This window comes from Primulina huaijiensis, chromosome 18 (genome assembly GCF_012295235.1).
Source record: "Primulina huaijiensis isolate GDHJ02 chromosome 18, ASM1229523v2, whole genome shotgun sequence".
Lineage (NCBI taxonomy): Eukaryota > Viridiplantae > Streptophyta > Magnoliopsida > Lamiales > Gesneriaceae > Primulina > Primulina huaijiensis.
The window spans coordinates 2,546,725-2,571,003 of NC_133323.1; the positions used below are offsets into that span (position 1 = coordinate 2,546,725).

Below are 24,279 nucleotides of genomic sequence, written 5' to 3' on the forward strand. Positions count from 1 at the left end.
TTTAATTGATAAAGAGACAGAGACTGCAAATGTTTATTTAAATGAGTGCTAATACAAACAAAATAATTCTATTGGTTATTTTATGAAATTTATTATTAAAAAAACACAAAAACTACTTAACAAATATACTAAAAACTATATACTAAAAACTAATGTTCTTATATATGTCTAAAACGATGTGATATACTTGTTTTATCTACATTTTCATTTTTTAAAGATAAAATCTTGATCTCTTATCATTTCAATTTAAAAAATTGTCAACTTTCATAGAAAAAAAATCATAATTTATTAACTTTATATTTTATTAAATCACAAACCTAATCCATATGTATTAAGTCGTTAGCTTGTATCTACATACAACCCATAAGTTAATCATCAATTGATTACCATTTTTTTTTCTTTTCACATTTAATTACCTAATCTGGTCAAAAGAAAATAGTGATTTTTAGATATATTTATAAATTACCAAACTTTCATCCTACAATTTATTTATTGTTTGAAAATGTGTCAATTTTCATAGATAAAAAATATAAGAGAAAATTAGAAACTCTAAATATTTTAAAATTTTATTATGTTTAATATAAATATATTAAATTATCCCGTAATAAATCTAAAGTAATACAGAAGAAATTTTCTCCAAAACTTTTTTTCTCTTTTATTTTCTTTCATTCTCGCCATATTTCCTTTGGTGGAATTAGATAAGATGAATTGTTTTAAGTTACATTACATTCATCATGTGAAAACTAAACATTTCCAAGAAAACTCGCAGTATCAAAACAATGCCAAAGCCTCAGTGATAATCAAGCTATGATTCACGATGGGTTTTAGTGATCATTCAAAGCTTACATTTCATCGTGCATTCTGTGGAACACTGAGCCAATCTTTCAAGCCTTTGACAAGCCTCCTTGTTGAATGATGACCATCACCCGGAGCTTGCTCATCACGGCGATGTATCCGAAATCGATTCCTTGTTTTTCTTTTGGTGTTCATTGCCTCACATTCATCAATATCAACTTTCGGGAGTATGTTGGATGATCTTAGCAAGGAGCGTTTTTTGTTATAGTTAAATTCATCGTCGAAAAGTTGTAGATCATACGAATATTCTGCATGCTGCTTTGATAAACAATTTCAGCGTTTATAAAAGTAGAGCTGCATAACCATGTAAAAAACTATGCTGATTAATAAGAATTGTGAAGGGAGGGACGTATTTTATGAGGATTCATTTGGTTGGATTTTGTCAAACATGTAATGCCACATTGATATATAGCCAAGATATGACTAAAAAACCATAACGAGGAAAAAGGTTTCAAACCAGCTCGATTGGCTTTTTCTGAGACTTATAAGCTCATGTTCAGCAATACAAGTACAGTTGAGCCTTTTTCGAGCAAGCTTACTAGACTAACAAGCTGACTCTGGCTCGGTGCAAGATCTTGCACTGCTATATTATATATAGATGGGAAACCCTTGAACACGCATAAACATAAACAAGGATTATTCCCTTATTCCATTTAAGATTTTCCTAGGAAATTTGTCGATATGTTTTTCAAATTTTCAAGTCCTGATTTTAAGATTCAAATGACAGCCAAAATGAAGAAACAAAGTGGGATCATCTCCAAAAAAGCAGGATTTCATCTAAGCTAAGCTACGCATAATATTTACCGGAGTCAAAGTGGAGAAATTGTACCTTTTTGTTGCACTCAGAGACAGTCACTGCAAGACGCAATCTTCCCCGTTTATTGTTCTTTAATGGCAACCACATCTCATGCCTCCGGCCATCCTGGATTTCATTGATGCTCACACTGCAGTCTCTGCAACATTTACCGTATTAATTCATCATAATCATAAATTTAGAAAATAACAAGCTAGTTTGTCAATATTTCTTAGCAAATACAGTTTTTAAAAAAAGCCTTCGATAAAAATGTCTAATATTTATTAGTTCTCTAAAATAAAGATGCCTATCAGTAACAAGCATAAGCTTCCTGACAAAATTTCACTAAAATTACGTTTTCTGAATATGGTCAAATTGGGAAACGCAATGAAAAGGACTAGTCCACGATACAGAAAACATCTCACAGACGAGGAACTACTGATAAATAGTGAAAACGTCTAAACAATGTGAGCATGATAAAGTATCAATAATAAAAGAGGGGTGAACACACCCCATTGTGTCATTATAGAAGAAATCCTTGTCAACAACTTCTATAACGAGAATGTTAGGTGATTCCCATGTGCAAATAGGGATCTTGAATTCCTCATGCCATTTTGGAGCCAAAGTTTTCTTCTGAGTCTTGGTCCGAAATCTGTAGGGTCCTACTCGACCCTTCACAAATGGGTCGGCTGATCCTGAAAATCAACTCTAGTTACAGTCAAGAAAATCTTGTGCATATAATTGTTAACAAAGTGGTTGAATGAACCATTCAAGTCTGCTGGTTTCATATCAGCAGCTTCAAGAATTTCCACAGTAGCATGGGCGATTGGCTCCTTTGCATCAACAAAGAACCAGTTCTCTGATATGGGGGCAATTAGGCGAAGTGATCATAAACCATTGAACAATCAAACCATCATCAAATTTTACGGTTTCAATATATACTCACACAGCTGAAACATAGAAGGATGGCGAATAAACTCACTCTATCTGCACAGCTCATCCTACGAAAAACTGAGACTAACATCTGAACTCTACCTTTTTTTTAGTCCGAGATAGAAAATAACACAACGCTTTGACAAATGAAACTCAACTTTGTGGGCCTAAAATTAGAAATTGTGAAGTTGGAGTCAAGATACCTGGTCGGGGTGAACAGAACCTTTTAACGTCAACCACCAACATGTTAGGCTATAAAAGTAACAGAACATTATAAGTTGGTAGATGAAACATTCCAGCCTATTAAAAATATACTAAACGACATAAGAAAAGAAGTATCCATGCTCCTAATTGACAATAGCATGAATGAAGATGATATACAGTTATTGGGTTCAAGAAAAGTAAATCATCTCACCTCCACTAGAGTTTGCTCAAAGACAAGGGCCATAAGATTATCCTAAACCAATGAAAATTTATAGACAATAAGTCAGATGAGTCTACATAACAGGAAGAATTCAAAAGTGGTTTATCTCTCTCTCTCTCTCTCTCTCTCTCTCTCTCTCTCTCTCTCTTTCTCTCTCTCTCTCTCTTTTTTTCCCATTTTCTTTTCCTCTTTCCAGGAGACAATGGCTTGTCATGGAGGCGATTTTATGCACTTACGATCCATCCAGCTATCCCTGGAAATTCTGATACATCGAGGCCGTGTGTGAATATAGGCTTGACAGCTAGCTGAGAATAAGGTGGCCCAGCAAAGCATACATGCAAACGATCAATAAATGGCCAACAGGGCAGGAACTTAAACCCCACTAACACCTGCTAGAAAAGAAAGTTAACTACTCATATCATGTAAATTCAGTGAGCAGTTTCATTTCCGAAGGTTTGAAAATGTGGGGTATGTTTAAAATAACAGAGTCCAATTAGATTACCAAAGCCAGTGCTGCAAGTTCTTACAGCTTGCTAAAACTGCTAGATTTGCCAAACGGAGTGACATTTTACTTACCTTTCCTTCAATTTGCATGTCTAACAAATGTGATTTTGCCCACATCCCAAATCCCAGAAGTTTCCTCAGTTTCACACCGAGTATTGCACTCATATCATTTGCACTTAGAAAATTCACTCCGAATTCTAAAACCTGCAGTTGGTTGACAATGACATTCCTTTACCAGAGTAGCAGCACAAGTAGAGTGAAATTCAACGCATATTGATAGGTCGTTGATTCTAGTTCACTTACCAAGTCATCAATGCCATTGGATTGCTGAAGAACCCTCATTTGGGTGAAGACTGGTGGGGATCTTCCCAAATGAAGATGCTGAATCTCAGCATCTTTCTGTGCATAAACAAATACGGTATTACCTATCAAAAATCGAAAATGGGCAGCAACCTCGTACTAGCCCCACAATCACAGCTATCCATCCCATTGGCAATTGTCAATTCACAAACATCATAAAAAACAATCATTGAGGTTATAATATCAATATGTCAATTGACTCAACTCATACCACAGTCCAAGGTTTATATTTGTGCAAGAACCAAGGAACCATAGGAAGTAGGATTTTCTGCGAAACTATCTGTTCCAAGCAAACAGGCCAAATCTTCTCTACAGCATGGTTCAACCACGTTACAGTTTCAGAATCTGAAAAAACCTACAGAAAATGTGATCAATTCAGATAAGAATAATACTACTTATTTTAATTAAAATTCAATCCAAGTACAATAAAAAGGGAATATGTGAAATGAATCAACTCAGTGAAGCACCTTTGTAACTATTGAGTATTTTGCATGTTAAAGATTGAAAAAAATTGCATACTTTCAACTCGATTGGCATCTTTTTTCTCATGTATGGAACTGACATGGCCTCCCTAGCAAAAAATAACACCAACAAAATATAAATGTAACTCCCCATTTTACTTGGCTACCACACATCAAATCCTATATCACCCCGAAATCAAAATCTCTGTTCATCCGACTCTTGCTATACTCATTTTTCTACCTCCTATAACTATAAACACTCAACTAAATAAAGATAATGGCACACTGATTTCATAATTTTCTCTTCAACAAAACTACACAACACGATCATTGACTAAGTAAAAGCACACTAAATCATAGTTTACCCTTCGTTGATTAGACTCTATTTTTGCCTCGAACTTCAGTTTCTTTCTCAATCTAATCACATATTCCTCATGAACCTGCAAAACCATCCTGACCCATAAATCAGAATCACAAGAGATCTTATTCTTTCAAGGATAAAAAAGAACTTTAATCCGGAATGCAAAAAGGAAGCAGCTTACGAAATAGAGATAGACGAGGGACAGAAAATAAGCAACAGGGTGGCAGCAGTTGAATGAATTGAGAAACCACAATAAAAGCAGTATAATACACACATGGTGGAGTAAAGTTGCGTCTTTTACATTCCCCATCTTCGAAATTCAAAATATATACATTTCATCCGATCGCATGCATAAATCTTGCCATCAAAATCTTGTTCAGGCAGATCCCGCGAACGGCGTTAATCACAGGAGAAATGTATATAAGCTTAAAATGAACGTGTAGCTGTGACAATGGAATAAATGGAGGAAAAAAGGAACGAAGTAGCCATAATTTTCCCAGATTCAGTCTGAAGTTGACTTTCAAATTGGTATTTTTATGCAATTTTTACCTCCAACAAGTTTCCATATATTCCTAGCACACTTGAGACTGGTTCTTTGAATATTACGTTTCCCGGCCAAATGCCGGTTATTGCGGTTTGCAGAGCAATCTATTGCTGTTAGGCAGAAACCGAACCAATCCGAACCAGAAAATCAAACCAAACCAAACCAAAACAAAACAAAACAAAAAGCTAGTTCGGACTGAAGTTACAAATTTTGTATATTCAAAATTTATATTTTTTTTATGCAAAAGTTGTAATGTTCTATTATATATTAGATTGTTAAATGGTTTAATATTTTTATGAATATCGATATTGTCTATCTATAAAGTTGAAAATCAATAATCCAAATTAAACCGAACCAAAATTTAGTTTTGGCTTGGTTTTTAATTATTAATGATTTGGTTTTATTTGTAATTTTGCAAAGCCGATAGAATTTGTTTGGTTCAAATTTTTGTTAAAAACCGAACCTATCCGTACGTTGACCATACCTAGTTGCTGTAAAAAGAATTTTTTGGCAGAAATAATAATAATAATAATAAGGTTTACTCCATCTAAGCTTTGGTCTTTAAACTACGTTAAATTCAAAGCGTTTACTACTTCAGCATAAATAAATGAAATTTCTACGTTGTTACTCATATCATAAAAAAATTATGTTATTTACATAATCAACAGATTCCTTTTAGTTTTTTTTTTATTATCAATTTCAATATTTTTCATCAATTTCCGACATAATTATGATATTCTCATCGATTCTAAAAAATTTGATATATCATTCATTATATTGAATCTTTATCGATTACCAAATTTTTTTAAATATTTTATTAAATCTTAAAATAACACAATATAATACAATTTATTCANTGGCCACGATGTTTCCTACTTCAACTTGTAATTTAAATTAAAAATTATGAAAAGTTTTCATCATGTAAATAAAAAACAAAACCAGTCTTTTTAAAGAAAAAAAATAGTGTAATTAATATATAAGCCGTCACAATATCAAAATATTTGTAATAAGATACAGAGTAGGTCTCTTGTGAGACGGTCTCACGAATATTTATCTGTGAGACGGGTCAACTATATCGATATTCACAATAAACATTAAAACTCTTAGCATAAAAAGTAATATTTTTTCATGGATGACCCAAATAAGAGATCCGTCTAACAAAATACGATTCGCGAAACCGTCTCACACAAGTTTTTGCTTAAGATATATTGGATATATTATTTTTTATATTATTTAATTAAAAACATAATAATATTGATAAAAAAGAATACAATAAATCAAATGAAATAAATAAATAAATAAATTATTATTTCTTTAATTTGTGCATATGTGCAATGACAGTCTTTGCAACGGATAAGAAAGATGCCAATCACAGCTTTCCATCTTCACCAAACCCTAGTTCCTCCACCAAAAATCAATTTCACTTCAAAGGCTGCAAAGATCAAGAATGGAGCTACAACGTGGAAAACAACCCTACGGCGGAGATCATATGCATCTGTTGTTTCAGCCTCTCTGGCGCGGCTCGACTTGACGGAGGAGAACATCAACCAGGTGTTGGCGGATGCAAGAACCGAGGCCAGTTCTAGTTTCTCTCAAATTCATCTCAATTACTGAACTGCTGTGAGGAGAATTATTAACAGTTGCCGCAATTTTTCACCTTTTTGCAGTTGGCGCAACTCTTCGACACTTCTGTCAACATAACAGGTGTGATTTTTTTTAGATTCTTTCAAATCAAGATTGATATGAGACAGAAAAACCCTAATCAAGTGTTAATTGAATGAACCCCTTTCGTTTAATAACTGCAATTCAAAACTCAAAAAGATACATACATATATATCACAGGAAAAGCAGAACTTGCCGATTTAGATGGACCCTATGTGAAAATAAGCCTCAGCGGCAGGTTTTGGCACACACGTTCAACAGTTTTGGCCAGACTTGGGAATTACCTGAAGCAGAGAATACCTGTAAGATGATAGATTAATTTCTATAAGCTTGAGAACTCTTAGCTGACGTTTTGGTGACTCGAATTTCTTGGTGTCATTCCTGATCATAGAGTTTTATGTATTCTGTGCAGGAAATCTTGGAGGTGGATATAGAGGATGAGAAGCAGTTGGATGATAGCCCAGAAAACTTTTAAGCTTAATCTAGTGAACCCGCATATTTTCGAGGGTCGGACTATCATGTTTCTGGATTCACCCATTTACATCATTTCCAGTTTCTTAATTCTTGATGGTGGATCTACTTTTTCATTTCCTTTTTTTTTTTCTAGCTATTTGTTTATAAACATTCGAGGTTAGAGTTGGAATCTACTGGGATTGATATTTGATCTGGATAACATTGGCACAATATACTACATGTATATGACTCGGGTGTGTGTCGAATAGTGTCTGCATTGCGTGCTTCAAGTGGACTTCGTGTGGGTTTTTCGGGCTGTCTTGCTAACACATAAATCAACAGATCAAACAACTGGTTGAGAGATGATTATGTATAACATTTATCTTTCAAACCAGCGGCAGGCTTACGGGAAGAACAACTGACAATCTGCTGGCATTTGGGTTAGGTTGCCCTTCTATCTGGGCCCAAAAATTGTCAAGAGCATTTATTTGTCGTTCTTAAAAATACTTTTGAAATACTGATCGCGCGGATCTTTAGAAATGGACTGATGTATAACAAATGATGTTCCTTGGTATTGTTAAAAAATTCAAATAAATATATGTGAGGATCTAATCATCATTTGTGGAATGGTTAAACAACAACAAACTATAAAATATCAAGAGTTGAGTTTTTTGAGTGATCAAGTATAGTTTATAAATATTTTCCTAATGTAAATTCACTTTTGAGAAACTGGAGAGAACACATCCAAATAGAAAGTAATGTAAATTCACTTTTGAGTTATAATCGAACACAAGAATGCATGTTACTCGTTCCATCCATGTTTGTCTGTACCATTTCAAACTATATGAGATCTCCGAAGCAAACAAGTAAGAAAGCCGAACAAACTAGCAGATTACAGGACCTGTATACTCAAGAAACCATAATTACCTCAAATGCAATTATGAAATTAAGTGGCATCATGCGTAAATAGAGTACAAAGTTTAGCTTCATTTCATGAAAAAAAAATAGTTATCCAAATATTTCAGCTCTAATTAAATCAGTATATATCAGAGACGATGGGTCTCACTGGGAAATTAACACAATTTAAGTCTTCAGGTTCCCTTCCCTTGCTGAATTTGCTGTAGGAGCGCTGCAGCCAGCTGCAGCGTAGCTTGCAAACGCTTCTGCGGGTCTGCTTCTGCATCATCTTGGCCAGCATTTTGTAACTGAACCTCGTTTTGAGGCACAGCTAAGAAGTTTGGTGGCAGCTGTTGTTGCTGCTGTTGTACTTGACTAAATTGTGATTGTAAATACTCCGCAGACATCTGTTCGATTGGTAATCCATGATTTTGTGACGCTGTGTGAGAGTAACCAGATTGATTGATGTTTCCTGATGGTTTATACTCTGCAGTTGTTGATGTATCACCGAGTTGCCCAAGAAGAGATCTCAGCAGAGCTAGTTGTTCTGCTGGGAGACCTGAAACTGGAATTGATGAAGAAATTGGAGGTCTTTCCTGAACCAGAAACTTGGCATTTCCACTTGAAGGTATACATGAAATCTCATTTGTGAAATCTTTTTGAGTTGCTTCAGGCATAGCTCTAGGCATCGGAGAGTATGCGCCACCCACGAAACCACTAGATGATTCAAATGCATGAGACGGGATGTTGCTAATACTCAGATTTGAGTTCTGCAAATCATGGGGAATCCAGTTTGGTCCAGGCGCGGGTTTCCCTACATAATCTTGTCCACGCGTGTTTACTGATTGTATGCTGCTCATTGAACGAGAGGCACCTGGAAATGTTCCAAGCATGTTTCCTGAAGATGTATTTCCGGAAATAGGAGCTACTCCAATTCCAGGTTTCTCATAATTCGTAAAAGGAAGATATGGAGATGAAACTGATTTCTGGTACATTTCATCGCTCTGGAAAGATGTAAAATTACTTTCTTTGTACTCCTGTTGTGGAAGATACCCATACTCGGAATTGTTGGGATCCAACCTTGAGACAACACCAGAGATGCTCAGCTTCCCAGGTACTTTTAATACTTTTTCAGAAAATTCAGAAGGGGGTACCAGAAATAAGGTGGACCTTTCATCCAATTTTGCAACAGCTGCTCTGTGTTTCTCTGCTAGATAATTCATGAATTCGTTGTAATATGGAATGTCGGGATCGTTCGCAGGAACAAAAAAGACAACCCAAGCGTTGGCTGCCTGGTAGTAATGTTTTCCAAGCATGTCTAAGCTCGTCCTTGCTGTGCAATCCAAGTATTCAGGTCTGCAGAATTGAAAATCAGATTGTGAGAAAATCCAGTCACATCAAATGAGAAGGTGCAAAGAAGGACATGGATTACATATTTCCTGTCAACGTTCTAATATATTACAATTTTTCCATGAATGTTGGTTTCACACGTTCAGAAAGCTTAGGTAAGAGACTCCGAGTTCATCTCGACTAATATGTTAGTAGTTTACAGGAAACACAAAATATTAGAGTAAAGAAAAGAAATAAGAGTAAGAGATGAGTATATGACAACAAATCTATCAACAGAAGAATAATGGACACAATACTACTCACAGGCCCATATCCATTTGCTTCCCAACGGGGAAGCAGCGAGCACGACAGACAGAAGTTCCTCCCTTGATTATCATTCCCTCCCACTTCCACACTTCCTTTGCAGATGATTTGCATATATCAGGAATTGATCTCCTTAGATCAGGAGGAGGCAGTGGAACTGAACCACCTTGAATGTTATCAAGTGATGCATTCCAGCGATCACTCCTTTCCCGTAATGATTGTCCTGCGTTTGTCAAGTGGTCAGGGATCGTTCTATATCCAGGCTGTCTGGAATCAAAATCAAGAACCCCAGACTGAGAAATTTCGTGAGGAATGACGTGTTTTACTCTCTCCAATTCAGAGAAAGGATACTCTGGCAACTCATTCTCGGGAGAAAATGAGCCGGTTTTCATTTTCTTTGTTCCACGCAAGATTGAGTCGTCCTCTGGAAAATCCCATTGATCATCATAGAAGGGGCCTTGTCGAGGAAATTTCTGAGGAGAGAATTCTCGGAAATTAATACGAATATCCTTCGGTGGACTGTTAGGATGATCGTAGATGTTTCTTGGTAATCCTAGCTCAGACACTTGCCTTGGGAACCTCCTTTGCTCCCGAGCATCATTTCTACCATGCCAAAAATCGGAATTCCTAGACAAACCTGCACCATCAGGGTTACCATGATCCACGTTTCGGACAAAGGGATGAGAACTTATTCTAGGATCTCCAGACATACCACCAAAGTTCCTATCCGCTCTCCGGTATTCTGGAGATCCGGGGCGTCCATATGACCCAGCACGTGGGGATGGTGGAGCATTAATTGAATTCCTTTCTCTGATAATCATCCGATTTAATTATATGTTATTTGACTATAATTAAAATTTATTATTTTAAATTGAGGAATTTAAAATAATTAGTCAGATAATTAAATTATGTGTTTATGCATATTTAAATTTTATAACACTCAAAAATTGAAATAAAATAAACCGGCTAAAGTTTCAAACCCGAAAAGATAAAAATAAACACACATATAATATTAATATATATATATGTATATATATTATAATACACTCTCTCTCACACACTACACCTATAAACACACACGAATTCACTCTTTCCTCTCCCGTAGCTTCTGTTCTCGATTCTGACAAGTGCCGTTCGTTTTGATCGACCGTATCTCCGTCACCGGTCGCCGAAAAATTCAAGTAAATATATGGTTGGAAAGCTCTTGACGAGAGCTATCCATTGATATCACTCTTTCTAGGTGAAATCGTGCCTTCTGAAAACCCGTCGAAACCCGTCATCCGTTTCTTCGTTGAATCGTCGCCGTACGTCGCCGTAGTTCGAAAATTGATTGAGGGGTTTTGTTCCCTACGTCATAGGCTTCATTTTGGTATATATATTGAGGTACAAATCATGATTCCAGCAGGGTGGTTGTATTTTTGTTGGGTTAAATTTGGTACCAATATTGATAATTGTTATATTATTGATGGTAGGTATAAGAATTGAGCCGATTAGAGGTATCTATCATATTTTTGGAATTTATGCGAGAATAATTTCGAAAATTCAGAATTTTTAACTTGGGTTTCGAATTTTAGAGCTCAATAATTAGATGTTTAAATGCTATAGAATTGTCATATAGTAATTTAGAAATATTAAAGCCTAAATTATGGATTTTTGGAATTTTAGGCTAAATTAGTGAATTTTGGAATTTCTTTCGATAAATTCCTTGATTATTTAACCAAGATAGTAATTAATGTGCAATAAATAATTTTGGCACATGATTGGAGTTTTCGAGAAATATTTAAGATATTTTGTGGTAAATTAAAGTCAGTTGAGGTACGTATGAACTGTTTTCATTACGACGTCTATTATGACGTGAGATGACGTTGAGTATGTTGTAATGATTTGTGGCGTGCTTTATGTGCTTTTGTGAATACGTGATTGCATTCATGCATTTATTTGTATTGATACTATTAGTGCATAGCATTTCGAGCCTTGACTCCTTTGATTGCTATTGATATTGATATTGATATTGATCTATCGAGTTGTTGCGTCATCGATGGAGCGGGTGGGTAGGATTAGCACTCCTGATGACTTGCATGAGGGCTGAGCGGGTAGCTCCCGTACCCTCGATGCTACGTGCATGGATGAGTGACGACTTGATGTTGCGTTGCTACGTTCCTGGCACGGGTGGCCACTGTTACTGTTGTTGATGCGATTCATTTGGACTCCGTTTGGTATCCATTATCGGTTGTTACCTTTCACGCATTGCATTACATTGCATTGCATCGCATTTTACTTGATTTCATTTCATGTCAGTTATATTTGTCGTAATATTACTGGTTCGTCATACTGGGGCTCGACCCCTCGTTTCTTTTTATGCTGTGGTTGTTTTTGATGCCATAGCAGGTTATCCAGGAGGATTTGACGCGTCTGGTGGAGCGTCAGGTAGTGGTGCCCAGTCGTCGAGTCATGGTTGAGAGTTCCCAGATATATATATACTATATTATGGAGTTATACATTTACCGGGGAGATGCCCCGTGTAGCTGTACTGTTATTTTTACGATGTTTTGAATTGATAGTTGTGTGATCGAGCCTTGTTGGCTCTGCATGTGTTTAGTCCTGGCCAGTGCGGCTATAGGTTGTGAATTGATGTTATGACTTTATTTCGAGTATATAAATTGTGATGTTTTGATATTTTTTGAGATGTCCTATTTAAGAATAGGTCATGCCGAAATTTCTGTAGGCCCAAAATGGAAAAATTTTAATCGCTTTCGCTCTTTACATTAATAAATCTTTGGTTGTTTGATCATTAAATATTAATCAGGAGCACGGGCCCCACATCTCTGTTAGGTGGTCCTGATTCATTCTTGGCAAAACATATATGTACACGAGGATTACCAAATAACTTCCCCTGAAGATTTTCTTTAGCCCTGCGTGCAGCCACCACAGTTCTATAGCGAACAAAAGCATAAGTACGGCCAGGAAATGCGGTTATTTTCTCAATCTCTCCAAATGGTGAAAAGGCCTTCCTGAAAATGAATTCATCCACTTTCAATTGCGCAGGAAACCCAATCCATAAGACCTCACTGGGCTCAGCATCTTTGTCATTTATCCTGGATTTGTTTGGATACGGTGGTTCAGGGCTAGAATTACATGCTCTGGAGTCCCTCGAATTAAATGGAGACCCCCTTGCCACAGGGTGTGGTTCCTCTCGCCACTGAGAGTAGTCCGCGTCACGTTGTGCAGTTGACGATTTTTCCTGAGGAACAAATATTGAGATACTATCGACAGTTAAGTTTCAGAGTAGCAAGGAAACAAAGGCACTGTTCTGTTATTAGGAAAAAAATTCTCTCACATTCACAAAGACTCGTGCACATGAGTTGGTGCAACACAATATTTTCACCCTGTTAAGCCTCACAATTCTCAGCTTCTAGCCAAAATATAAATGAAAACCAACAATCTCAGGGTAAAGGGAGCCAACATTTACCTTAATTGTGATATTTCATTTTCTCATTTCAAGGATCATATTAGCATAGTTTTACCATGTAGAGGTAAGTTCGGACTGAGAAATCTGACCAAGTGTCCAAAAATTATTGATAAAATTCAAACTACATAGATCTCTCAAATTGGTGAAGCAGAAGGAAGAAGTTAAATCTAAAATCTTCTAAAAAACACAACCCCGGTAAATTACGGATTCTTGAAGACATGACCTTACATATCTCCAATACAATACCAACATTATGGGACCCAATTACACAAGAAAGCCAACATACACTCATGAGTGATGACTGAAAAGAATCATGTGCATGCAAAGATATATACAAGTTTAAACAACGTCCAATCCCGAAAACAATCAAGTTTAAGTAAAAAATGATGTATAGACAACCGTATCAAAATTCAGGAAAAGAAAATCTACTTTCCCAAAGAAATTGCAATAACTTGAAGGAATTTCCAAATATTTTAGTAAAATGGATTTTTGAGTTCTGATTTTATTGGTTTTTTGCAATCCATATTTCTCTGGCTTATTGATGGGACCATAGACCTATTCAAAGTCGACGAGGTACACTCATACTCTCCAAGATCAGTAAACTTTAACCTTTGCACCTACGGGATAAGGCGTATTCTTTAGGATATGCTTGGACCATGAGAGTGAGGTGAGAATAGAATAGGTATTCCCAACCTCTTTCCATTTTGTGTGCTTGGTACACTCATGGGAATGAGAATACATATTTCTATATTAATGAAAATAGGCATTACCTTCTTAAAAAAAAAAAAAAACATTCCCACAATTTAAGTTGCATCTAGCCAATTCTCTCAACTTTTTATTTATAATATATATATTCTCCAATTTTATTTTTTAAAGCTTTTAATAATAAATCTTTTTCATTTATCTTTTTAATAAGTTGCTAATAATAATAAAATAATATTAATAATGAAACAGTGAAAATAATTTTATAACAACTAATAACGATTAACCATAAATAGAACAATAATTATTATTATTTAATAACAATAATAAATACTAAAAAATAATAATAACATGAAAAAATAAATAAAATAAAAATGAAAAGAAGAATAACTTTATTATAATAATAAATAGAACAATGATAATGATTATTTAATAAGAGTGGGTCTCTTGTGAGACGGTCTCACGAATCTTTATCTATGAGACGGGTCAATCCTACCGATATTTACAATAAAAAGTAATACTCTTAGTATAAAAAGTAATACTTTTTCATGGATGATCTAAATAAAAGATCCGTCTCACAAAATACGACCCGTGAAACCGTCTCACACAAGTTTTTGCTATTTAATAATAATATAATAATAATAATGATAACAATAAATGATTGTCACTTAATAGTTGTCATAATTAAAATAATAGTAAATACTAATACCTATGATAAAAATTTGATAATAACAATCGTAATAATAATAATGATAAATAATAATAATAATAATAAAACTTTTGAATAACTAGTATTCTAAAAAAATTTAATCAAAACATGTTTCATTATAAAAATTAATTCCAATTACATTCCTCTCACCTTTCTTCTGTTACCAATCATAGGAATGAAATCAATCTACCATCCCGTTCTCTTCCTCAGTCCAGTCTTGTTTCATTTCAGTATACCAATCGTGAAACATATCCCTTGGAAATCAAGCGCAGAGCTTGAAGCGCTATAAAGGCAAAAGTGGGGAGGACTCTAAATAATCTTAGAGTTAAATAATTGTGAATCAAATGTGAAATTCTATGTGTTTTCCATTTGAAATCGCTTGTACACTGCTGAATATTTATTTAAGAACACTTTAATAGTTTATAAGTGTATAAATTAGGAGTTTGTGCTTTAAGACTAAATTTTCTTTGAATAATCAATTCTAGCATATTATGCCTCAGTTCACCTCATTTCGGCATGGTGCATATCTTGTTTCGGACTTCAGCTTAAGCTCTAGGGCGTATGTTAATTGAAGGGTACATGTCGTTGTTAGTTCACCTGTAATAATCAATTATAGAAATGAACATGTTCGGAGTTCCTGTGTATTGAGCATTATAACCAAGTCCAGTAAACTATGCAGTGCAGCAACTTCGTTTGCAGCTAAAACATGAATTTCTCCATTCTAAGTTTTCCTCATTGGTTCATACTTCAATTTGCTAAGCGGATGAGAGGAAGATATTTTTTTGCTGTAGCCGGTAGCAGAGAATAGAAATCTAACTAGTATCTTATAGGCTGGGCAACAATTTTTATGAACTTCATCAGAACCACAAGATGTCCACTTTCAGGAAGGTGAAAATAATGAAGATACATCAGATAGTAACTTTACTGAGCATTTAGCAGAACTTCAATGAGGTGTAGACAGAAAGACAAGTTTCAAATATTACATTATAAACGAAATGCTCTTGTGAAGCAAATTAGTTTGTCTATTCTAAGCTATTCTTTAGAAGTAACAGCCATTATGTCAAACACCAATAATCCTTTCTATTCATATGTTTTGCCGTTTTGCAAGTAGGTTTTTTATTTTACATGCTATGATTCATTGGAACTGTGATAGGTTACAATATACCAAAATAAAGGTTGATTGTCTGGTAGAGTCTAGCTGATGCAAATAACATAAACATTTTTTCTCTCATGCGGGACAGCTACTCCAGGAGAAGGAAAAAAGTCAAACAATAACTAAACTATAACAATGTAACAAAAAATATATCACCAGAATGATCTCAATTTGAAACTGAACACTGATTTTAAATTATAATAACTTAAGAATTAAAAAGGGAAATAAGTATAAAAGAAAGAAAACGAATGTGAATCTCACCCACACTCTTGAACCTTGTGCGTTTTTATAAAGATAATGTGAGATTATTGGTTCTAGTAAAATCTTTTCCGAGAAAATTCCGTTGTAATAATTTGTTTCAGACATTTTGTAAGATGTGATATTTTTAGTTTTGACTTTTGAGACAGAAGTGGTAACTATATACACCGAGGATCAAGGTTATGAAATTTAATGCAGAGAGATTATGAAGTAATAAGATGGACTGGATGCTTATTGCATTTTTAAGAAAAAACAATGTAATTAAGGTGAGTTTGCTGAATACATGGAAAATCCATCATGTCTCCTGTTTGATGAAAGGCGAGAACTCGATTATACAATTGGAAAGAGTAGTTCTTCATGACCAAAGAGTGGTGTTTTTACATTGTACTTAAGCTTCAACTTATGATTGATGGATGCATCTATCTGTGTCTAAAATTTGCATGTTCTTTTAAGTGATGGCCTTCAATAGATATACAGTTGTGACAACTGACAAGTATAAAACTTGGGGTCTATCAGCTAGATATACTGAACGTGGTTAACATGTCATTGAAAGTTTTTTCTCTGGTATGACCGAGAAATAGAGGTAAGGATCTTCAATGGGCATTTCATGATATAGATGCACATTTTATGTTTTGACTAAATGCTTGTCATCGAAAAGAAATGGTGGCAGGGTACAATGTTAGCTGGAATATGTGTGGGGGATAATAGTGGTGGTGAATGATTCTTTTGCTGGAACTGTGATGCCATACGGTGATCGCACAAATATAGTAGAAGTGTTGGTAGAAACGGTACCACTTTAGAGAGGAGGATGGGAAACCGAAACTTATAAAATTAATTTACAGATTCTTCTGTTTTTAAAAGGTAAATGTATGCTTTCCAACTTCTTGGTCTACTTGCATGAGTAGACAACTAGCTTGTGATGATATGTGATGCATACTACTCTCATTGCTCCACGACTATAATGGTGAAGACACATATCTCAGATGCGAGCGAATATCGTTGTAATTTGTGCATAACTGAATAGGGCATCAAAAAGACTCCATCTAATTCATTATTAATCGGGTGGCAACCCATATTAAACTAGTATCAATTGCGCAGGTTTTTGGTAACTTTGTGCCAAACTACATATGTCCAACACTTTCAACCTGTAGTTTAGAAATTTTGATCTGATAGATGTATTATCCTTCAATTGTACATTTACTGATATAACAAATTTTGTTTCTTAAAAAAAGCATTTTCCTATACTTGACAAATAACTTATAAGAACACAATTTTGTTGTTAAAAGATGGTGAAAGAAACTTTAAAGAAAACTATTTTTTTGTTAGAAGGTGGTGAAAGAAAGATCTTGTAGTGAATGCATTGCCTGATTTTTCCAGAATATACCAAACCAAGGTCGTATACTTGACCTCAAAAACAACCCAACTTCAACAATGCCAATGAGATTCTTATTCTTCTTTTATTAACACTTATTTGCTACTATTATACTTTGAATATGGGCATTAAAACCAAGTCTATGACAAATTGAGATCATTCTGGTGAATTATCTTTGCCATGGTTTTTTTTTCTTTCCCCTTGGGGAAATCTTCGGCAAGGGAAAATATTTGCCTTGGGCCCTTGTTAGACTTCACCAAACAACCAAGGGTTACTTTGGCGAATATGCTGAATTCTACCCCATTACATGAGATTATCAAATATATAAAAATTTCTTAAACAGGAGAATGCTTATAAGACATAAACAGTATCAGCGGTTATCTGATAGTATGGCTCTCAATGTTATCTGACAGCATGGCTCTTCCCCCACAAGTATAGTTTGGATAAATTGATTAATTTGCTATACAAAAGCATTTCATTTTTATAATAATAGCTCAAGACGTGCCTTTATTATTTTCATCAAATTGAATTGGGAAGTTTCATGATTTCAGATAATTTCATAAAACTCATGTTCAGTAAGTGATATCTAGTATTACCATGACATAGTAGCTTTATTATTTCAATTTACAAGAAATTAACATCTTTTGATTTTGATTAAATTTAAATGGAACTACTAAACTCAACGTCATATGATACTAGAGAAAAGATCACTCTGCATATTTTTCTACCGAAAAAATATATCATCCTCTCAGCTACCCATCTTCTCATGCAAATGATTCTGTTACATTGCCTTTGAAAGTTGTAACTAAATACATGTATCATGAATAGCTTGTTAGACTTGCAGCAACTTTATTCATTACTACTAATCTAAATCATAACTACGATACAATTAATTATTACCCAAGGCTAGGTCTGAATGAAAGAATTTGTTCAAACTACCGGATCGGATCAGTCATACCTACAAGTTGTTGATCAGAATGGGATTGAATCTTTCGGGTTAGGTCGTTGCCCAATGGGTTATCTGATCTGATTAAGTTCATATGAGTCATTTTATGAATCAAAAGCCAAAAAGCAAAAAAATGAATCACCATCATATAATTAGGTAAGTAACTTCCTATAAGATATTGAGGTAAAGATTAATTATGATGTTGTAGACATTCCATGATGAGATGTCAAGGCTTATTCGGGCTTTTGTCATCTACTTTTTGTTTGTTGTTCTAGGGTAGTATAATTTTCCAACTTACTGCATTGTTAGTATGTAACTGTCAGCATGTTTTATCAGCCTGCTTGTTTTTTCCCACCCTAGCCCTGGTTCAAATTCAAACCATTATCACTTTTGAATAATAAATCTTTTTCTGCTTCTTGGTTATGCTTCATAAAATGCCTATCATTGACTTTTTGTTGATATAGGGTACGAAAGTTTTTAACTTACTGTATTGTTATTTGTTAGTATGTGACTGTCATCAAGTTTTATCAGCCAGTTTATCTTTTCCCACCCTAGCATTGTCACTCTTGAAAAATAATTCTTTCTTCTGCTTTTTGGCTTATACTTCACAAAATATCTCACGTGCAGTTAATCGGATCAGATAGCCCTTCAGGCAACCAACATATCCCGGCACATCCAATTCCGTCCCGATCTTGGAGCTATGGCAGATTGTCTTTAATCATTAAGTAGCCTGGACAAATTTTATTATTCAGTCTTAGCCTTAGGGTAACCTAAGGCATTGTAGTAGGTATACTGGAGATTAATATTAATGAATAAAGTTACTGCTGGTTTAACTAGTTAGTCATGGTAAATGTTATTTAGTTTCAAATTTCAAATGCGACATAACTTGATTTGCATGAGAAACTAACTAACATGAATTTCCCATTCCTCGTCTGTTTGTGTTAAATCAAATGATAAACAATTGACATGATGATATAATTTTTCAATATGAAGACGTGGAGAGTGATCTTTTCTATAGCATTATGTGACATTGGGTAGTAGTTTCATAAATCCCTCTATTCAAGCAGTTGTTCTCCATGCAAGAATAGCAAATTCGACAAAAAGAAATACTTGGAAATAAACTTGGACGAATCACTCTCGACAATTTGAAATTTGTACGATCATTTCTCAACACTACATGCATTCGTTGCAAACGGGTTCCCGTGACCAAATATATGTAGAACGGTAGAACCATTCTATAAAAAGAAAATATAGATATGGGGTTGCAGTTGTCTGATAAATAACAGTCCCTTCAACACTAGGTTCTGTCAGAGTACAAAGTGAATCTGTTATCAGGAATCGAGTTCTCCATTTAAAAATTGTTTGCTTCTCAGTCTTATTTACGGATTTGTGTTGTTAAATGGATGATAAGATTTGTGTTGTGCAATATGGAATGGGTTCCCCTTCAACGCCATGCCCTCTGTTTGATTACATAGTGAAGTCTTTCTCGATAGCGGAATTTCCCAAATGAAAAATACTTGATTCTCAGTCTTATAACAATGACAACAGACGATTATTTTTTTTTTGTTTTATGTGATTGGGCCGACTTTGAGGACCTATACACAAGTTTGAAGATGTCAAGCTTTCTTAGAAGATTTTGCAAGTAAAATTACAAACTAGAATGTTTGATCCATATTTCATGACCGATGTGTACAACTTAGAGCATGGGCATATAGAGGCGAGAAATTCCAACATAAACAATCTGACTTTTGTTCAAGAGGTAGGTGTAATTTCGTTCTAGTTGGAATACTATGGCTACAGTGAGGAGTAGCATCCATTTATTGGATCAATGAGTGAGTCAAAGTATATTATGCTCAATTGCACATGTTGGTTTTTCTTTTGCGTTGTTAGACTAGGGAATGAGCATCATTCCTATGGATGATGTTTGATAAATGAATGACGCGAAGGATTTGAAGGAACAATGAGCAAGTGTCCATGGTATGGTTATGATATTATCCGTCAGTGTATAGCCATTAACTAAATGTTACAGCCATAGATTAGAACTGATAAAAAAAAAAGTGTACACATGTACATAAATGACATCAACAGGGTACCATAAGAAAGCCAGATAAAGATCGACAAACTAACCGCCTTAGCAAACTCAATCCTAAGTGGATTGCCCTCAACAACGTAATCTTGAAGCACTTTAATAGCAGCAAAAGCATCCTCGTCATTTCTATAGTTTATAAAAGCGTAGCTCCGGCCAGGTTGAAACGCGACACTCTCTAGTTTTCCAAACTGTAAAAAGTGATGGACTAAAGAGCTCTCATTTAAGTTATGTGAAAGATTTCCAACCCAGAGGTGCCTTGATGGGGGATTGTTTCCCCGGCCAAGACTGATTTTCTCTTCTGATCTAGTAGGGCAATCTCTATGAGGCCTGCCTCTTCCTTCTCTGCTGCCCTGTAAATACATACAATGTGTTATCAATCTAAGTGCATACCTCAACAAGTAAGGTTATTGATGCTTGGCATAAAAAATGAACGTGTAACAACATAAGAGTCCCATGGGTCTTTTCATAAAATTCCATGGGCTTTACCTCGATTTAAACATGAAATCCCACAATACCAAAAAAAAAAAAGGGAAAAAAGAATAATAATTATTTATACTTTACAAATAGGCTTGTTGAGAAAGTCTGCAAAGTGATTATGCAATTTATGCTGCCACTGAAAAAGCAGTTTGAAGGTGCCTGCTAAGTGCTAACATTTACATATGCACCAATCAAGCCATTAATTTACCTATGATGTGTATATGGTAAGGTGAAAGCCGACGATCCAAAATTTTGGTAAATTGCATTAGGACTTATTAAAAAGTCAAAAGAACACAAAACACCTAATGTAAAACCAAAATTCTTATGATACCCCATATATTTAAATCCCAAGTATAAATCCTGAGAAGTGAAATATAAATGAGGCTTTGCATAGGGATTTGGCAGTCATTTGTTTTCTCCAAGGTGCAGCCAATGCCCAATGCAATCCGCCATAAAATTGCTTATAAGTTATAACATGAATACACCCCAAAAAAAATGTGCATTCATATATCTTAACAACACCAATGGGCACATATGGGTAACCAGTAAGAAATCCAGTGACCTGCGCACATAATTGGAAAGAAAAAATAGTCTTCAGGAAAGGCGTGAGATTTTTTTAAAAAAATCCCCATTCAATCAACAACTCATGCAAAAAAGTAACAGAGAATTCACCTAAAACTACGCAATGAAAGTTTTAACAAGAAGAGATTATCGGTACAGTAAATTTCGTAGGAATTTTTAATTCTTCATTAATAGTTATGAAGTAAATAAAGAAACGTACCATTTAGAATTTACTGTAAAAACCTCTTCGATTAAGACACCGAACGATGCTCGAGAGCTAGCAAGACAAAGCTTCTTCTCCACGTAATCTTACAATCGGTAAGCATATTCCCGTATATAATCAATCATGAAATCGATTCCATCCATACACGCCAAGTGAAGAACCAATTGGGATTTGGCAATCAGAAGGGGAGATTAGGGTTTAATCGAGGGCCGACGAAGCAGTACAAATCACCGGCGAGTGGATGGGGAGAGAGAGGTGGTGCCCCGTGCCAGCGTTAAATTTCCAAAGATAACTGTAATAAAAAAAAATAATGATTTTATGAATTCTTCTCCAATTTATTGTAATATTGGTTAAAAAATAATAATAATAACTTGGTAAATTTCTATCAATTATAATTAACATTTATAATTCAAAACTCCTGTGAGATGGTGTCACAAGTCTATTTTGTAAAACGAATATTCTATATAAGTTATTCACAAAAAAAGTATTCTTTTTATGTCAAATATACTAATTTTTATTATAAATATGAACATGATTGATCCGTCTCACGAATAAAGATCCGTGAGACCGTCTTATGAAAGACATGTTCCTTATAATTTCTTAAATTTTGAAAATATGACAAATTTATTTTTTTTAAAAAAATTAAATGATAAATAAATTTAATTTTTAAATTTTCTTGGTGTATATAGATTTCTAGAGTTGCCTAAAAATTAAAAAATATCATTGTCATTCCAGTTGATTTCTTATTTGTGAAGATTTTTAATTGGTTCTTTTACTTGATGATTTAGTGTGCTTTTGGATTCAAAATCAAAGATTTGAAATCAGTTATTTAAATAAATACAGCATACTTGATTGGATTCATTTTAATTCAACAAGATTTGAATTTTATTTATATATATAAATTCTTCCAAAAAAATTAATAAATTGAAATTCTTCGATCAAATCTTTCACCTCGAGTTTTCATCCAAATATAACCTTATAACTTTTGTCTTTATCTTTAAATTTTTTAGAAACCATAGATTTTTCCCTGTTGCCTCTATATTTTGGTTAATTCTAATAATTTTGGGAACATGTTAATTTATATTTTATTAATAATTTACAGATTATTAATTAATTAATTACAATATATTACTTACATCTAGTTTGGAAAAAATAAATTTTTCTTTTTTTTAAAAAAAAGAAAAAGAAAGATAAGAAGACGATAATTAATGTTTATAATACGACAATCAAAATATAAGAATATATTTTTCATAAATAGAATGTTGAACATTTTATCCATCAACTGTTAATTTCTCATTGCGGATCGACGGTGGTTCGTGATGGATTCTTTGTATTTATTATTTATTTTATTTCCACGATTATATGTCAATGTATTTATATTAGTTTAAATTTGTTTAAAAAAGAATTATTTGATTAAAATTAAAATTCAATAATATATAATTATCTTATACCAATGGATTGATATGATTCGTGAGATAGATTCGTATCATAAAACTCAAACTTACAAATATTACAAACCTAACATCCACCGCCGCCACCACCACCGCCTCCGCCGGCACTCGCCGCTGCAGCTCCGCCGGCCCAGTGTCTTCCCGGTTTTTCACGACGTGGCGTGCTAGAGCCGTCGTCGGAACAACCGAAGATGAGTAAAGACATGACTGAAAAGGACATAACAACCATTAAGCCTAGCATGATAATAAACCCTGAAGTGCCCTCGTACAGGAAACCTGATTCATTTGCAACACTCCCAGTACCGAATGTAACAGCTAAAATTCTAGCCATTTTGGAATGTATATGTATATCAGATATATAGGATTTGATCCCACTGATTAATACCCCACGCATATACATACATATATATAAGCGTACATTTTGGTAGTTTGATTCAATTTTCAGATGACTTGTATTGACCGTACTTGGTTTGAATGTTCTTAAAACATGACACCTGCAATTTCGGGGAAATTTCTCAACATGTTGCCGTGTACGAGTTTGGATTTTTTTAAATAAAGTATTGGCAAATTTTATANTTGTGAGACAAATCAATTCAATTCATAATTATAATTTAAAATAATATTTTTGACATAAAAAATAATATTTTTTTAAAGTTGGATCGGGTCGGGGACTCATCTCACAAAATTAACTCGTATGTTTTTATTTTGTTTTACAACATTATCTCATGAGAAATTGGTGTTTGCAATTTTATGATCTTTTTTTTTATATATATATTTTATCAATGATTGGTGCATATAATATTGTCACTAACAACAAACAGCGGAGACTAGCGACCGAGGAGACCGATTTGCAGACTTTATTGAATAGTGGCCAAATTATAGAGGTATATTTGGTGGCTGCTTTTCAAAAGAATGACTATTTATAAAATTCGAAAGCAAATTTTGCATCCACTAACTTTATTTGGACAT

The 24,279-nt window shown here is 34.3% G+C and overlaps 3 protein-coding genes across 5 annotated transcripts; 1 reads left to right on the forward strand and 2 right to left on the reverse strand.

Moving 5' to 3' along the window:
- Window positions 1-658: 658 nt before the first annotated feature.
- On the reverse strand, window positions 659-5,222 carry LOC140964178 (C2 domain-containing protein At1g53590-like). Of its 3 annotated transcripts, none has more exons than XM_073423740.1 (12): window positions 4,873-5,222; window positions 4,696-4,770; window positions 4,081-4,224; window positions 3,813-3,908; window positions 3,582-3,713; window positions 3,242-3,394; window positions 2,997-3,038; window positions 2,785-2,833; window positions 2,415-2,507; window positions 2,160-2,343; window positions 1,685-1,808; window positions 659-1,110 (listed from the first exon to the last, which is right to left on the reverse strand). In XM_073423740.1, the coding sequence occupies exons 1-12, from the start codon at window positions 4,999-5,001 to the stop codon at window positions 850-852; spliced, it is 1,482 nt and encodes a 493-aa protein (XP_073279841.1). In that variant the 5' UTR covers window positions 5,002-5,222; the 3' UTR covers window positions 659-849. The 3 variants fall into 3 exon arrangements, with proteins under 3 accessions (XP_073279841.1, XP_073279842.1, XP_073279843.1); XM_073423741.1 differs by having other exon boundaries at window positions 4,696-4,783; XM_073423742.1 differs by having other exon boundaries at window positions 4,081-4,214; window positions 4,873-4,919.
- Window positions 5,223-6,558: 1,336 nt separating this feature from the next.
- LOC140964771 (uncharacterized) lies at window positions 6,559-7,572 on the forward strand. The gene is made up of 4 exons (XM_073424700.1): window positions 6,559-6,810; window positions 6,903-6,939; window positions 7,078-7,199; window positions 7,310-7,572. Exons 1-4 carry the CDS (start codon window positions 6,598-6,600, stop codon window positions 7,370-7,372), a joined length of 435 nt encoding a protein of 144 aa, XP_073280801.1. The 5' UTR covers window positions 6,559-6,597; the 3' UTR covers window positions 7,373-7,572.
- Window positions 7,573-8,271: 699 nt separating this feature from the next.
- LOC140963888 (flowering time control protein FPA-like) lies at window positions 8,272-23,824 on the reverse strand. Its single transcript, XM_073423369.1, has 6 exons — window positions 23,378-23,824; window positions 21,857-22,151; window positions 20,637-20,948; window positions 12,717-13,141; window positions 9,901-10,710; window positions 8,272-9,603 (listed from the first exon to the last, which is right to left on the reverse strand). Exons 2-6 carry the CDS (start codon window positions 21,857-21,859, stop codon window positions 8,442-8,444), a joined length of 2,712 nt encoding a protein of 903 aa, XP_073279470.1. The 5' UTR covers window positions 21,860-22,151; window positions 23,378-23,824; the 3' UTR covers window positions 8,272-8,441.
- Window positions 23,825-24,279: the final 455 nt, after the last annotated feature.

Bases quoted from the DNA above. Each gene is read 5' to 3' on its own strand.
- LOC140964771 (XM_073424700.1), top strand. From the start codon at position 6,598: ATGCCAATCACAGCTTTCCATCTTCACCAAACCCTAGTTCCTCCACCA. The intron at 6,940-7,077 runs GTGTGATTTTTT...TATATATCACAG, and splicing joins CACTTCTGTCAACATAACAG to GAAAAGCAGAACTTGCCGAT. The intron at 7,200-7,309 runs GTAAGATGATAG...TATTCTGTGCAG, and splicing joins ACCTGAAGCAGAGAATACCT to GAAATCTTGGAGGTGGATAT.
- LOC140964178 (XM_073423740.1), bottom strand. From the start codon at position 5,001: ATGGGGAATGTAAAAGACGCAACTTTACTCCACCATGTGTGTATTATA. The intron at 4,771-4,872 runs GTAAGCTGCTTC...ATGGTTTTGCAG, and splicing joins CCCTCGTCTATCTCTATTTC to GTTCATGAGGAATATGTGAT. The intron at 1,809-2,159 runs GTGTGTTCACCC...TAAATGTTGCAG, and splicing joins TTCTATAATGACACAATGGG to AGACTGCAGTGTGAGCATCA.
- LOC140963888 (XM_073423369.1), bottom strand. The intron at 13,142-20,636 runs GTTAGTTTGTCG...TTTGTTCCTCAG, and splicing joins GGATTGAGTTTGCTAAGGCG to GAAAAATCGTCAACTGCACA. The intron at 10,711-12,716 runs GCCCGTGCTCCT...GATGATTATCAG, and splicing joins CCACCTAACAGAGATGTGGG to AGAAAGGAATTCAATTAATG.